The sequence below is a fragment of the Boleophthalmus pectinirostris genome, unplaced genomic scaffold (assembly GCF_026225935.1).
Source record: "Boleophthalmus pectinirostris isolate CB_2022bp ecotype Guang Dong unplaced genomic scaffold, ASM2622593v1 HiC_scaffold_16, whole genome shotgun sequence".
Classification (NCBI taxonomy): Eukaryota; Metazoa; Chordata; class Actinopteri; order Gobiiformes; family Gobiidae; genus Boleophthalmus; species Boleophthalmus pectinirostris.
Genome location: NW_026571095.1, coordinates 11,778,297 through 11,794,148, shown reverse-complemented (window position 1 = coordinate 11,794,148; position 15,852 = coordinate 11,778,297). Strand labels below are relative to the sequence as shown.

The 15,852-nt window shown below is 40.2% G+C and overlaps 2 protein-coding genes across 5 annotated transcripts in view; both read right to left on the bottom strand.

The window, feature by feature from the left end:
* Positions 1–734: 734 nt before the first annotated feature.
* On the bottom strand, positions 735–8,747 carry LOC110158922 (tubulin beta chain-like). Its single transcript, XM_020923489.2, has 4 exons — positions 8,427–8,747; positions 8,022–8,130; positions 4,303–4,413; positions 735–2,087 (listed from the first exon to the last, which is right to left on the bottom strand). Exons 1-4 carry the CDS (start codon positions 8,481–8,483, stop codon positions 1,003–1,005), a joined length of 1,362 nt encoding a protein of 453 aa, XP_020779148.1. The 5' UTR covers positions 8,484–8,747; the 3' UTR covers positions 735–1,002.
* A 1,166-nt stretch (positions 8,748–9,913) lies between these two features.
* LOC110158117 (solute carrier family 22 member 23-like) overlaps positions 9,914–15,852 on the bottom strand; it is a 72,735-nt gene continuing 66,796 nt past the window's right edge. For all 4 annotated transcript variants that reach the window (XM_055152117.1, XM_020922550.2, XM_055152115.1 and 1 more), the window contains one exon: positions 9,914–15,850. In XM_055152117.1, the coding sequence (XP_055008092.1) occupies positions 14,416–15,850 (1,435 nt within the window). In that variant the 3' untranslated portion in view covers positions 9,914–14,415. The remainder of the gene's footprint in view (positions 15,851–15,852) is intronic.

The following is a 15,852-nucleotide window of genomic DNA, read 5'->3' as shown; positions in this document are numbered from 1 at the left end:
CCTCTGTCAGCTTATCATTTTTACGGGCGTGTCCTCTGTCTAAAGAACACCATTTGGGATTTGCAATAGTTACAAAAGAATGGACTAATGATTAAACGCAGTATTTATCTCTGTATCTATTTATCTAACCGACTACGTAAACAAACACGCCCGTTCTACTGGCCTAGTTAAAGTGATTAGGTGCATTATGTAACTTGGGAGAGACACCTTTTTGCCTCCATGAAAACAATATTGCATATATCCTGCATTTATTTAATTACAGGCATTTTAGGCATTTCTATGTTTCTGTGTTTAAGGTCATGATGTATCTGATGAGAATAGAAACAACCCAGTTATTGTGGAAGCAACTGAAAGGGAGTTTAGCTATTTTTATAAAGAGGGAAGTTCAATTCAATTCAACATTCCTCATTAATTAAGACAAATTTCTGTTCTCTGCTGTCTCATAAAACGAGCAAGACACGACAAAGCTGGCATAGGATCTAATGCTACACCATGGGGCATTCTGGGCAAAACAGTAACATCTCCATGGAAACACGCAGGAGGCAGATCCTCAACCAGAAAAGTAGCAGTGTTCTTTTAAGACTTGCTATAGTCCTGATTTAATCCTGGTTAAGTCATGGATTTGCTTTGTTCTGTGTTTAGAGATGATTGTGACATTTTCCCACGAGATGTCGCCAAATATTCCAAAAAATAAATAAATAGAAAACACCAAATTGGTCAGTTTTGAACTTTGCTGATTTATTTGACACATGATTTGACAGAGAGAACATGTTCACTGAAGGTTACAAAACTGTATCGCAGACAAGACACCAGTTAATTTGGCAAAGCTTGAACCAGTCACTTGCTTAAATATTACACTTCAGCCATGTTGAATTACCTTTAAAATAATAAATGCTTAACAGTTAGGCTTCTTCGTAATACTGCATACAATCACTTTTTGCTAATTATTGCACAGTCCACAGATGTTTATTTTGCGATATTCCGAAAGTCGTGGGTTTGTGATCAATGGCGGACGTCTTGACGAACTTCTTCTTCATCGTCCATCTCATCTTCATCGTACTCTCCCATCTCATCTGACGTGGCATCTTGGTACTGCTGATACTCGGAAACCAGATCATTCATGTTGCTCTCAGCTTCGGTAAACTCCATCTCATCCATGCCCTCTCCGGTGTACCAGTGAAGGAAGGCTTTTCGTCGAAACATGGCGGTGAACTGCTCGGAGAGGCGCCTAAACAGCTCCTGGATTGCAGTGCTGTTGCCGATAAACGTGGCGGACATTTTGAGGCCGCGAGGAGGGATGTCGCACACGGCGGTCTTCACGTTATTGGGGATCCACTCCACGAAGTAGCTGCTGTTTTTGTTCTGCACGCTCAACATCTGCTCGTCCACTTCCTTCATGGACATGCGGCCGCGGAAAATGGCTGCCACGGTGAGGTAGCGACCGTGCCGGGGGTCGCAGGCCGCCATCATGTTCTTGGCGTCGAACATCTGCTGGGTGAGCTCGGGCACGGAAAGAGCGCGGTACTGCTGGCTCCCCCTGCTGGTCAGTGGGGCAAAACCGGGCATGAAGAAGTGCAAGCGGGGGAAGGGTACCATGTTGACGGCTAACTTGCGGAGGTCGGCATTGAGTTGCCCGGGGAAACGCAGGCAGGTGGTGACCCCACTCATGGTCGCGGACACCAGGTGGTTCAGATCGCCGTAGGTCGGGGTGGTCAGTTTGAGCGTGCGGAAGCAGATGTCGTACAAAGCTTCATTGTCGATGCTGAAAGTTTCGTCTGTGTTCTCGACCAGCTGGTGCACAGACAGCGTGGCGTTGTAGGGCTCCACCACGGTATCGGACACTTTGGGCGAGGGCATGACGCTGAAGGTGTTCATGATGCGGTCGGGGTACTCCTCGCGGATCTTGCTGATGAGGAGGGTGCCCATGCCGGAACCCGTGCCCCCTCCCAGAGAGTGGGTGAGCTGGAAGCCCTGCAGGCAGTCGCAGTTCTCCGACTCCTTACGAACTACGTCCAGAACCGAGTCCACCAGCTCAGCGCCCTCCGTGTAGTGGCCTTTAGCCCAGTTGTTCCCAGCTCCACTTTGACCTATGAAAACACAAACATCTCAGCTATTCATTTCACTATATCACATTAAAGATGGAACTTGACAAGCACTTAAGCATTTATGATCGGTCTACCTGCTAGCTAGATTGAGTGTGGTTGTGGAGATAAGGTCTGAGTCGATATAACGATTCTCTGATGTATGGAAGCTTAATGGACAAGTGCTACTAGCAAACACTAGAAAGCAATGTGTGCTCAGGAATGTGTGAAAGGATTTATAGCTAAACAGTAACATATGAATCATCACCAGTACAATACAATGAACTCACTTTACCTGCTGTTTATTCTGTTCATTTCCTGTACACTGCATAACCATAGCCATAGGAACTTATTGTACATAATAGTGTTTTAGCCTCATATTTTAATTGTACTTGCTTCTTAACTATATTCATAGTATTTCTGCTCTTCTAGTTAGGTTGATTAGATTTAAGTAAATTTTAAATAGTTTATGTTATTCTTCATTGTATATAGTCTGCTGTTCTTGAACGTTGCAATGCAAAAATTGAATTTTCCCACTGTGGGACAAATAAAGGTTCTCTTCTCTCATAGTCTTTTGTGATTTACATATTATAAAGAAAACTGTTGTAGTTAGTGTGACTGGTTTTAATCGGGAGTGCATTGCTAAGAATAGATGGTGTTGTTTACTGGTTTCACACTCCAGTACCATTATCAAGCATTATACAAATCACTGACATTCTGATATAGATCAAGAGCATACTAAAATGATTCAAGAAAGGTCTGGGTTCAGAGTTAATACCTTTCAAATGGATATCTAGGTTTGACAGTAGTTAATGATAATAGATATTTTCACAGCTCTGTTACAAATCACAGAGGTTCATATTTTGGAGTAGGCTGCAGTTGAAACATGGGTCAAAAATGGGGAAAAATGTCCCCACGGGGACAATAGTGCACCTTAACCTTAACCTTCACCTTAACCCTAACTCACTATTCATCTTTCAAACTAGCAAAGGCACAGACGCATCTTTTGCACACGGCACACTTCTGCTATTAGACACACACAGACACAGACACACTATTAGTCATTGGTACAATAAAGCAAGGGCAAGTATTTTCGTGTGTTTCCTGACATAACGAAAGTCTTCTGTAAGCACTTTCTCTGCTGCGTCTTGTTGGAGATGAGCACTGCAGCAGTCCCTACACAGACTTGGATTTTGCTGAGTCACTGCTGGAGCTGTCTTGGTCTGACACAGCTGTATATGGGTCTGTACACAGACATAGCACTGCAGTTTGTACTACCTATGTGTACATTTACTCTACTCTATTGATCGAGTTTCAGTCATTTCTAGTTTTCAGTGATCAGCTGGGGTTTTTAAAATCAAGAAGTATGTCGCTATACTTATTCATTTCTTAATAACACATGACTCACATGAAGAAAAACACATGAAGTCTAGCGACAAAACTTGATTCATAATCAATAAGAAGTTTATTAAGAATGATTCAGGCTTGGTAACGGTATCCCAACCGAAACTCCTATCACTAACCTCTTTATTACTTACTTAGTAAGCCTGAATCATTCTTAAAAAACAGCTGATTGTACATTATGGATTACATCTAAGTCTGTATTTTAACAATCCTGACTGTTCAGTATTAGTAACAAATTTTAAAGGTCTTATATTACACAAAGATGACTCTTGTGAGCTTTAAGCCACATTGATGAGAATGTCATTACCTCCTCAAAACCATATCTGGAGTTAAGTTTTGTTTCATTCAGGCACGTTTGAGTAATCCATTCTATTAAGTCTATTTACATCTCCAAAGCTCAAAATGCTCTGTTCCACCTTGTGATGTCATGTAGACGTAATTTTTGTTTAAAAAACAGTGGAGCACTTCCTGTTTAACCACATGACATCACAAAGTGGAACAGAGTGTTTTCTGTTTGAGAGAAGAACTCAGCCTAAATATGTAGGACTTGTGTGTTAAACATGTGCAAATGAAACAAAACACAACTCCAGATATGTCTGTGATGAGGAAACATTATAACAGAGTTCAGAAAATAGCCTTATATATGGGGCCTATTATGTTATTTTCAGACCATTCAGCTCTAACGTTTAATGGTGTGTATGTACTGTACTCAACTGCATGTACACTGCTGCAGTACTATTGGATCTGTCACAAGGTACTGTTGACACAAATGAATTCAGCGTGTCTTTCTCCACAAAATGCCTCACTGTGCACTCACCGAATACAAAGTTGTCTGGTCGGAACAGCTGCCCAAACGGACCCGAGCGAACTGAGTCCATGGTCCCAGGCTCCAGGTCCACCAGAATGGCTCGAGGGACGAATTTACTGCCTTTGAACAGAAAAAGAGAGGAGAAGAAATACAGATAGTAAAGACACATGGGCTTCTTATAGTCGTAGTGATTGTAATTAAGGCCCCAGTTTACTGTTGTTATCATCTAGTATTTTGATGGTTTTGGTTTAGGGCTACAACAGAAAAAAAATATTTTACTAGTTGACTTGTTGGCAATTATATTCTCAATTAGTGAGCTAATCGCAATTAAGACACAATTATTTCTATTGTACACTGACATTTTTAAATACATTTTTAACCAGACCAGGTAACATATGGTGACTGAAGGATTATAGAAAGACTAAAATATTTACAAATCATATTGTGAAATGAAAAAATTAAAATACCTTATACTTTTTATGCTGTTTTGGTTTAATAACGCATCTGTATTGGTTGGAAAATGTATTTAGTTTTAGAGTCTGTACAGTATAGATAACAGTTAACAGTGATACTTAAATAAAAATGAATATTTAAGTAATAGTTTAGTCACAAACTTAAACTCTTTGCAGCCTAAGCTTAGACCTGATTAAATTTTGGTTTAGAGCTAGTACTGATTTAAAATGTACTTCCCTACACATTCTGGAGTGCTGTGAAAATGTTTGAAAGCACTGCAGTGGTCTACATTGATTTTGAGGCCATTCATAGCTGGTGCACTCCCCCGACATCGCTCGGTCTTAACCCAGTTCTTCCAGGTACAGCCTCTGCATGGCTGCTGCACTGTTTATTATAGACCGAGTAAAAGTGCTGAGCTGGCAATGTCCAGTCTAACACAGAAATCATCACCTTTTTTTTTTTTTATGTAACCTGTCTTATATTGTTAACATGCAAAAAACATCCAGCTGCGGGCAATGTCATTATTATTACTTATTCATTTAGAAAAGATTTAACCTAAGTTTGGGTTTTTCACAAGTCATATTCTTGCTATGTGTCTTTAAAGAAGACATATCATGCTTTTGTTTACTATAATTTATATTTTGGACATTTTAAATTGACTTAACTTAATTAAAGAAACAAGTCTGCTGACGTCTGGGTTAAAAAATTGTAGATCCCAAGGAGGCATTATCAGCCAATTCCTGCCTGCCCCTTCACAGTAAGTCACTGTAACGTCATCACAACAAAGTGACCACATGCTGCCGGCCCCTCCTATGGCTAACTGCAGATCACGGTAACAGTGAAAAGGGTGGGTAGACTGGAACAATGACATCATGAATAGAGGAGAATAAAGATTATTCAAAGATGCACAGACTATTCTAAATACAAATTTGAGTGTATAAATAACAACTGATCTGCTTATTATTTAAAGGACCTATATTACTCTATGTTATAATGTTGTCATGAAAACAGACCTGGAGTTGTGTTTTAGACCGTTGTGTTGTAGACAGATTAATAATAAAGCGTTACTCAGATGTGTGTGAATGAAACAAAACACAACTCTGGGAATGTTTTTGATCAGATAACAACATTCTAACATGGTTTAAAGCTCAAGAGGATCACTTGTGCATAATATAGGATCGTTAAGTGTAGGTAAACATGTGCTCTTTACAAGTGATAATGACAGTGCCCCATTATTTACACTTTAAATGACCAGCAGCAGTAGAGACACCCATTGTCTACTCAGCAAGCGATTCAAGTATGGAGTAAGAAAGCTGTCAAAAATATTTGTGCGCATAAAATAGAAATCCGTGCGTATTTGGGAAATCCGTGCATATTTGGCTGTAGTTGCGCATAAAATAAATATTTGTAAACTCTCAAATGAGTCCAGTCGTACATAAAATATATTGTGTGTATTTTATCCATCAGAATACGAATTGAAAAATTACGACGTCATGAATTACAATCACGAAATGAAAATTTACGATTACGCTTTCATCAGTACGAATACGAATTCACAGACGGAACTTTACTGTCAAAAATGCGTCATCACTTCACAGACATTATTCATCGAGCAGAAGAAACATCGATCAAGACTGCGCATGCTCAAGTTTGTAGCAGAGGGTAAAAACAGAGTAATAGCACAAGAAGCTACAACAGCGACCAACAAGTGGGTTAATTAAAATCTATTGTAAAAATGTCTTGAATTCGGGAACCGAACGCTGCTGTATAATATTGTGTAGAAACACCTCCTTTGCACGGGAAATTGCACCTATATGTTAGATAACATAGTGGAGCCAGTTGGCTAACATCCGACGTAACTTTATCCCAGGGCTAATTAGCAAATATCAGGTTCTCTGTATGTTTAGATTAAAACATTCACGGCTCCAGCCACAGCGAGCATCAGTCAGTCGCTGCATTTCTCGCATGAAATGCCACCAAATGTTCCTCGGGATGCTGAAATGTCCCAGTTTACACCAAACACTACCAAACTGTCCTGGTTACAGACGTCACAGCTAATGAAATGTTACACATTACAGTTTAATGCAGCTTCCAGCAACAATTAATGTTCGTGTTTACAGGCAACACCTTGGTATGTTTACAGTATTTACCGGGAAGTTTAACGTCACCGTGACGTGGATGGATTTGCTAATTATAACCCATTATAACTCATGTATAACCCATTGTCTGAAATGCAGCTGAAGTTAAGACTGACTGATGCTCGCTGTGGCTGTAGTCGTGAATGTTTTAATCTAAACATACAGAGAACCTGATATTTGCTAATTAGCCCTGGGATAACGTTACGTCGGATGTTAGCCAACTGGCTACCACTATGTTATCTAACATATAGGTGCAATTTCCCGTGCAAAGGAGGTGTTTCTACACAATATTATACAGCAGCGTTCGGTTCCCGAATTCAAGACATTTTTTCAATAGATTTTAATTAACACAATTGTTGGTCGCTGTTGTAGCTTCTTGTGCCATTACTGTTTTTACCCTCTGCTACAAACCTGAGCATGCGCAGTCTTGATCTTGATCGATGTTTCTTCTGCTCGATGAATAATGTCTGTGAAGTGATGACGCATTTTTGACAGTAAAGTTCCGTCTGTGAATTCGTATTCGTACTGATGAAAGCGTAATCGTAAATTTTCATTTCGTGATTGTAATTCATGACGTCGTAATTTTTCAATTCGTATTCTGATGGATAAAATACACACAATATATTTTATGTACGACTGGACTCATTTGAGAGTTTACAAATATTTATTTTATGCGCAACTACAGCCAAATATGCACGGATTTCCCAAATACGCACGGATTTCTATTTTATGCGCACGAATATTTTTGACAGCTTTCTTACTCCATATTAAAGCACTTTGTATGACCATCCTTTTGTGCACAGCCAACGTAATACAAGATACGTTTACTATGACCTTCATCATGCCACGCCATTAAAGTCAGACAGTGAGGTGACGCGTTGGTGGTGGGGTGAGGTGAAGAAGGCTGAGACTGCAGGTACCTGTGCTCCCTATAGACACACACAAGAGGAGACAGATACAGAGCAGTTAGAGCACCTTCCCTGTCCTCATTTCTCCTTTAGGCCAATGAGAAGGCCTGTAGGTTAAACTTAATGGCGTGAGAGTAGCAAATACAGTAGCATTTGGACGAGTTTGGGTCATGCAAAGGATGTGAGCAGCCACGGAGGCAATGGAATATTAGAAATAAAAAATACAAACCGGAAGCTTCATTGTAGTACACGCTGATCCTCTCTAGCTGCAATTCACTGTCACCTTGATAGCTGCCGGTGGGGTCTATCCCATGTTCGTCACTTATCACCTCCCAGAACTAAAAGATAAGATAAAGTGAAGTTAAAAGTGAAGTTAAAAGTCGTTTATTTCGTGTAATATAGCTCACGATTAGCAAAAGGACACGTTTAATCGTATTGCGTAATTGCTTCATTACGCATTTCTTTTACGCATCAAAAAGGGTATGTCTGCATAACTTGCCGCGCCCTAAACCTGGCTAAAGTTTACAAAAACATATATTTCGAAAGAGTTAGTTTCAAGTGGCGTAATAGCATATGTTAAGATATCTTTAATCTCAATTTTACGCATGGTATTATTAATTAACCGTGCCACTACCTTTGCGCCAATCTGATTCCCGCATTGCCCGGCCTGGATGTGCACGATTTCCCTCATGGTGGAGTTGTTGTTGTAACAGACTAGCTTTCTTGTGTCTTCACCGCCGAGTCAACGTGCTTCTGCGATGTTATGTCTCGGGAACAGCTACGTTTCATTGGCGTAGGGTCGGTGAGATAGCCCAAGTATAACGCCTCGCTGTGGTCAGATGACGTTGCAGCATCTCAACATCCCCGGTCCGTTCTTAGCCAATAGGAGTGCTCCGGTTTGATGCAGTGGTCCACAGAATCATGCAGTCTCATCATCTCTCCTCCACCCTGCCTGCTGCATGACCTCACCCAGGATGGCGACAAAAAAGACAAATTACGCAGCTTTTCTCTTAAGTCCGGAAAGAGGTACGTCTGTCTGTAAATTCCAACCGTTTGAGCAAACTGTCAAGAAAAATAAAGCATTTGCAAGCCGTCGTTGAGCATGAATAGTGCTGACCAAACAAACTTGTCTTGTCCTGTTTCATGAGCACCAGAGTTATTGGGGGTGTGGAAAAAAGGGTTAGGGTCTCGAGTAAAATGGACAGGATTGCAGTTTCTAAGAATTGTTTTTCCTGTAAAAAAAAAAAAAAAAAAAGGGGAAAAAAAACACTAGTGGAACAGCACAGGAATACTCTATAGATGTGTTTATTTAAGGATTGTCATTAGTTTCTCCAGATAACAAATATTACTTTTTCTGGGGTTCACTCTCAATTAATTATGGATTTTTAAGCCTCATTTCAATCTATCTGACAATCTATAGCACAGCATGTTCAAGTTCAATCATAAAATCACATATAAACCACCTATATCAATTATCTAGTATAATATATCCACTTATTGCGATATCAGTGAAGGGATAAAGACATGCTTTGTCACTGAGCTGCAAAGGCTGCACTAGCACTGCAGGAGCGGGGTGTAGGTTGTGAGGATTCGGATCATGGAGGCATTCTATGTTCAAACTGAAAAAATCTGGACTCTCACCCAATAAGAGACTCATGTGAGGCTTTCTGCTTTCTGATTGGATAATCGTTTTGGAAAGCAAAACACCAAATTAAAACAATCATGTCTAATTTCTTTTTTGCTGATTCATTCTTTTTCGCTCTCTCTCTCTCTCTCTTTTTTTTCTCTTATAAAAGAAAAAAGAGAGAGAAAAAGAATAAATCTGCATTATGATTACCATTAAAAGCAATATTTGATTTGAACATATTGACCTTGAATATGGGGACATAGTTAGGGCGTTTTTATGGATTTTAATATTTAAAAAAAATACTACATACAATTTTGTGACACTAAAGTTGTTTTGATTGATTAATGTTTTGTCATAATCGGTTTACTGACCTTAAATATCATCATGGTTTTGACTTATTCAAAACAATATTGTGTCGATTACTCTGCTTAAACTGTAGCATGAATAGCAATGATTATGCATTAAGACAATGAATAACATGCAGAATCCACAGCTGATCAATAAATAGTGGTTTATTTTAACAACATGTATGGCTTATATACAAGTGCATTATGCATGTTAAAATAAAATAAAAACATGGAACCAATCATTCTGGAATTACAAATGGTACAATCAATGATTTTTACATTCATTCAAGTCTCCCGTGGAGAGTAGTACGGTTAAAAAGAAGCAAACCTGAAATGTGCGCACTGGGGATTCCAAAACACCACCTTTAAGCCCCATTCACACAAAGGTCCCAGTAAATTGATGGGTCCAAAATGCCAGAACACTCAGCGGCGCCCCCTATTCACACATGCACCAGTCCCAGAACATTACCGGGTCTGTTCTGTTCATACTGAACCTTTAGCATTGTGTAACTTTTTGGTTGAAGATTGGTCACCCCCTTGTTTCTATGGAGATAAGATAAGAATGCTCTACCTGGAATGTTCCACAGTATAACATCAAGCAGCTCTACTTTTATTAAATTACAGGTGGTATAGCTCAAAAACAACATTCTGACTGTGAGCGGGGTTGCCTCTCCACAGATCCGAACTGTAACTTGATCTAGTTTGGTATCTATGAAGAAAGAATAGTTTAATGGAACACTGTGAAACATTCCAGACAAAGCAATAACATCTGCATGGAAACAAATATTTGACTGATGATCGGCCAGAAATGTTACACGGTGCAACTTTAAAATAAACGTAAAGGGAACGTCGCCACTAGTGTAACCAGGAAATCAAGCTGGTAAACAAGAGAACTATGTACTTAACTTAGGCAACCAAGTGAGTGTCCTGGCAATTGTCTGGGTTTATTCACACATAAACAGTCCCTGAATATTCCCAGAAATTTACCCAGAAAATTGCCAAATCAAAAATGCAGGAAAATCTGTTCTGGCTTTGTTCACACATGATTCTGTTCTGGCAAAATGCAGGTAAATTCCCAGGTCAGGCTGCATGTGTGAATGGGGCTTATTATAAGAGACCACCAAGCTCTTTCCAGTCAACAATAGTTACTGTATTTACACATTCCAAAACCAGTGTATTCTTTCCCCCAACAGTTCATAGGAGCTTGTCAACGCTGGTGTCAACATTGCTTAACATTTTGAATTTAATTGAAACCATATGCTTACTAAGGTAACTTTTCCCAGCCACCCTTACATTACAGCTGCACGGGCGCTGGTTGTCTTTGTGCTGTTAAAATCTTCATACTGTTTTTGCATGAGGTTTTTGGTGACTTTTTTGTTTAGTTTACACATTAAGACGAATATCAACATTCACAAACAACACACAGTTTGACTAATGCAAAGCTACTGACCACCGCAGTAAAATTTCTCTTTTCCAAGATTCTGCTAAAAATCCAGTGTCAAAACCCTGTTCCTGAAGTAGATTAAAATATGAATGTTCTAAAATGTTTTAAAATATTGATCCAGTTTCCCTTTTTTGCTGTCCAGACAAACAGATCTGACATCACATCATCGCAGGGCATTTTTGTGCTTTGTGGCGTATAGCAGCATAGCATATACACGGATCAAGCGAAATATTATGACCACGTTGTCGATAGGAACTACATGAGTCAACCTTAAAGGGGCCTGTAGATGATTTCAAACCCGCCCACTTAGTCCTTACTCTCCCGATATTGCACCTTGACCCAGAAACAACTGTGTAGGACAGTATCATGCATTTGTTTCCTCCTAGTTTTCCCATCTCAGTCTATGATTTACTTATTTGATACTCGAAAATATACTTGAAAATGCAGCAAGAATCAGATGTCTAGATAATCTCAGTTTGTTTTCCATGATTCTTAGTAACAATGTGCCTGATTGGATGAAGAGGTGACCCTGTCAGTAACTTCTGGATAAGATATGACTGAAGAAAATGCAATGTAAAATAAAATGAATAGATGATATTTTAAAGTCAGATTTTTTTTTTGTTATTTAGCACCTTTTACCACACAATGCATGATGTAAAGTATCTTTGCGATTCCAAAATTAAAATCAGGTACAGGCCCCTTAACTCCAAATATGCAGTACCTAATCATACCGAGTCATACTTGTGATACAAAAGAACACACTATCACTTCCTCAGTGATCATTATATTATTATAAACTTGATCCGTGTATATAGATGAAACACATGTGGTTGAATATGGAAGTTTGCTGATTAAGTATTCTAGTTTTTAGGCAAGGTTCAGTTGCTAAAAGTAGCATATGTCAGTGCATAGCTGACTTGAGTAAAACCAGTTACTTGAATAAAGCACCTGCTGAGTACCATAACAATAATAAGTGTGTTAATTAAAAATATACGCTAAAAACTCCCTGGATTAAATGACGTACTATGCAACGCACTATGAAAAGTTGTGTATCACATTTGAAATGACAAGACAGTCCGTTATTGGCTTCATAAATGTACAGTACAGCGTTATTATTACGTATTATCAGAATCAATGAGAATTTCTGTAAACAGTTGCTTCTCACTACAAGTCAAGACACAAGTTATGTACCAAAATGTTGCATGTACATCAAATATCATTGGCCTTCCTTATGCATTTTGAATCACCACTTATACATTATTTACGATACCTTACCACGTTATGATTTGGTTAGTATGTAGATGGTTTTGCAATGTTGAGATCACATCTTGTCGACTAAAATTACTTCAATTTGTATCGCTGACACTATCACCATTATGCTCATGAATTTGACCCCAATGCAAAGAAAATGTTGGAATTCAAATGAAGAGCTACAAATACTGAAAGTAATGCATGTAAGGACACATCAAAGGTGAGTTTTAAAATACTGAAATATGTATGAACTTAATTGGTGGCTAATTCATTGCGTCAACATATACAATAATAAAAAATAAATCATTTAGTAAGCTTGAAATTGCTCCTTCAGTTTTATAAACAGGGGCCATTCCATTGTCGGTTTATAGTTAATGTTATGGCAAGGGGAAAAAAATGATCAAAACAAGGAAATACTGAATCTAGTTCCTTACTGTAACAAACTGATTTTTGGCACTATTTCTACATGTACAATTTTGGTCAGCATAGTCTCTTTTTTTGGCATTGCATGAAGTAAATTCGATTGTTTACCTTTGTACTGTTAGAAATACTCAGACATTCAGAAGGTAAGGCAATATACACAAACGTTGGTTAAAAATGTACCGCTGACTAGAATTCTCTTTGCATGTGATCCCCCCAGTCCCACACGACGTGATTGTGGCTATTGTAGATTTTTAAAATGACAGATATCACCATTGGTCAAAGTATAGTTTAAAGGCTGGTGATTTCAAATGACTTATTCCAAAAATAAACTCCCAGCCTCTGGCACTCTCATTTGCAAGTCCCAAAACGCTCATTTGGTCTTCCACAAAAGTTTAAGTAATTCCTAAAACGAGCAGTGTTGGTAAGTAATATACTCTTTGAAGTCTTACTCAAAAGTGTCACTTGGTATAACAGTAAATGTACACAGGTTTGTCTTATAATTAAATCTGGGAACATAAAATATCCATGGTCAATAAACCCAGAACATGGGGCATACATACTGTCTCAACCTAGGGTATCAGAGAGCATCGAGCACAGTCTATTCAAGGACTTCAACTACCTGTTATGAGCAACATTTTGAGGACTTTCCACTTATTTCACTTCCAATATTTTGTTTTAAATTGTCGGTCGCTATGGCAACAATCCTAATTTTTCATTATTCTTATTTATAGCACCAGTGAGCATCAAATATTTGACGTTTTGAATTTTAAAGGTTCAGATGTAAGACTTTTCCTAGTACAGCGTTTAATACCAGACCAAAAACATTATAAAAGTGATCAAATATTTCTGGCTAGTAAATTTAAACACTTTTTAAAGACATACCATGTCACTTTTGTGGTGGAGAACCTGCCGCGCGATTGTCTCCACAGTAATATGATTGCTTTGTCTAGAATAATCCAGAGTATGTATTAAAACTAATCCATCTGGCACTTATCCAATTCTGTGTTTTTATTGGAGAACTTTCATTCTTACTGTGAGTAGGCTCGCCTCTCCGCCGATCTGTAACTTGGCCTGGTCTCCATTTTATTTACTCCACAATAGAGAAGATTAATGCCATACTCTGGAATATTTTAATCTAAGTAGAGCAATAATATCTGTGGGAACAAGCATGTAGTTGGCCCTGCATCAGAAAAGTTTTAATATATCTCACCTCTCAGATTTCCTAAACTTCCTCGTAATTATGTTAAGTAGCCTAAACAATACAACAATATCAAAGTACAATACACACCAACACTCGTTTATAAGAATTCTAGATCAAACCTGTCTCCACGGTCATTCATTGGCTGAAGGAATGGGCACATTAAGAAACATACAGCAGATTTCTAAGACTCCTCAACATCAAAACAGTCTTATGTGTTTTAAGTGCCTGCCAGTTTATGCTCCTCTTTGCTTTTTTGTTATTTTGTGTGGCATGGTTTTAGTCTCCCAAGTCCCCAAAACACAAAGCATCATTGTGCAACCAAACACTAGATCAAGAAGGTGACACCCCGGCCACAATGTTGCTTTCTGTACTGGCACTGTCCCGTATTGAACGTACACCAGAGTCTATGGGGGAGGAGACGGTGCAGTCCATTTCAAAGTAAGAAGGGTTTGCCTGTGTGGAATCCGTGAGGGGAGGAGGGAGAAGATCTAAAGAGGCGGTTGACTCGGGCTCGGCCTGAACAATGTCTGTACCGTTTTGGGTTGTTGTTTCTAGCATAGGGGAAGAGTTCACAATGTCTGTAACTGGGAGGATGGGGCCAGGGTGTTCAAGCGGGGGCGGGGGAGTGAATGAGTTTATTAGCGTTTTTTGGTCAGTGGGAGGAAGAAGAGGAAGAGGAGGTGAAGGGGGCACTTCTGGGGAAATTACATCATTAACGCAAGAAGAGCTGGGGTCTTCTTCTTGAGAAATGGCTAAAGTGGACTCCCCAGTTGAGGATTGATCTATTATTTCTAAATGTATGTCTGGAATGTTAACGGTAGTGGTTATATTTTCAGAGTCTTTTGGGGCATCGCTGTCATGCATAGTAGGACCGGGAGAGCTATCCGAAGGTGCGGGCGCCGGCGCAGTTTCGTCTGTCGGCGCAGGTTCGGATTTCAGTGCAATTTCGCCATCTTGAGCCAGTTCCGGTGACTCTAGCGTGAAAGTGGGTGGGGGTTCGATGACAGGTGTGGTGCAGATCAGCGAGCGAGGAGGCACGGGCGACGAAGAGGAGGGCTCTTGCGAGGACGAGGGTTGCGTTTCCGGTTCCTTGCTTGGAGAAAAGCTAGTTTCGCTGACTTCAGGAAGATCGGAGTGCGCTTGTGTCCCCAGGGAATGCAAGACTATAGTGGGGGGCTCCTCTGCACTGGCTAAAAGAGGGTCTGTAACGTGAGATGTTTTGTGCAGAGGAGTGGAAGACAATAAATGCTCTTTGCTAGCGTGAATTACCGCGTCTTTACCCATTGCAATAGGCGTGGACAAAGAGGAAATAGAATGCCCGTTGGGGTCTTTCTTAAGCTCAGATATACTCGGATGCACTTCCATGAAAACGGGCACTTCGGCAGTCAAATCCACAGCCGACGACGCAGTGGAGTCCATGGTGGAGACGACGGTGGCGGCGGCTTCGTGCAGAGGCGTGTCCCCCACACCGACCCGGGTGTAGTCCCTGCTGCTCTCGGCCTGGCCCAGCAGGAGGCGCTGTTCCCCGGGTTTGCGCGGGTGGAGGAGAGGCTGCCTGGTGTAGCTCTCGCCGTCAGCCAGGGTCTCCGGGAGGGGCTGGTAGCGCGTTTCCGGTAGCAACAGAATACAGATGATGCAGATGAGCGTGCAGCAGGCGAAGATGATGTGGTGGAGGAAATAGCCCTTTTGGTTGTGCAGTTCCATGATGGGGGCGGTGAGCATGCCGAAGCCAGCGCTCGCAAGGACCAAACCGAGACCACCACCCCT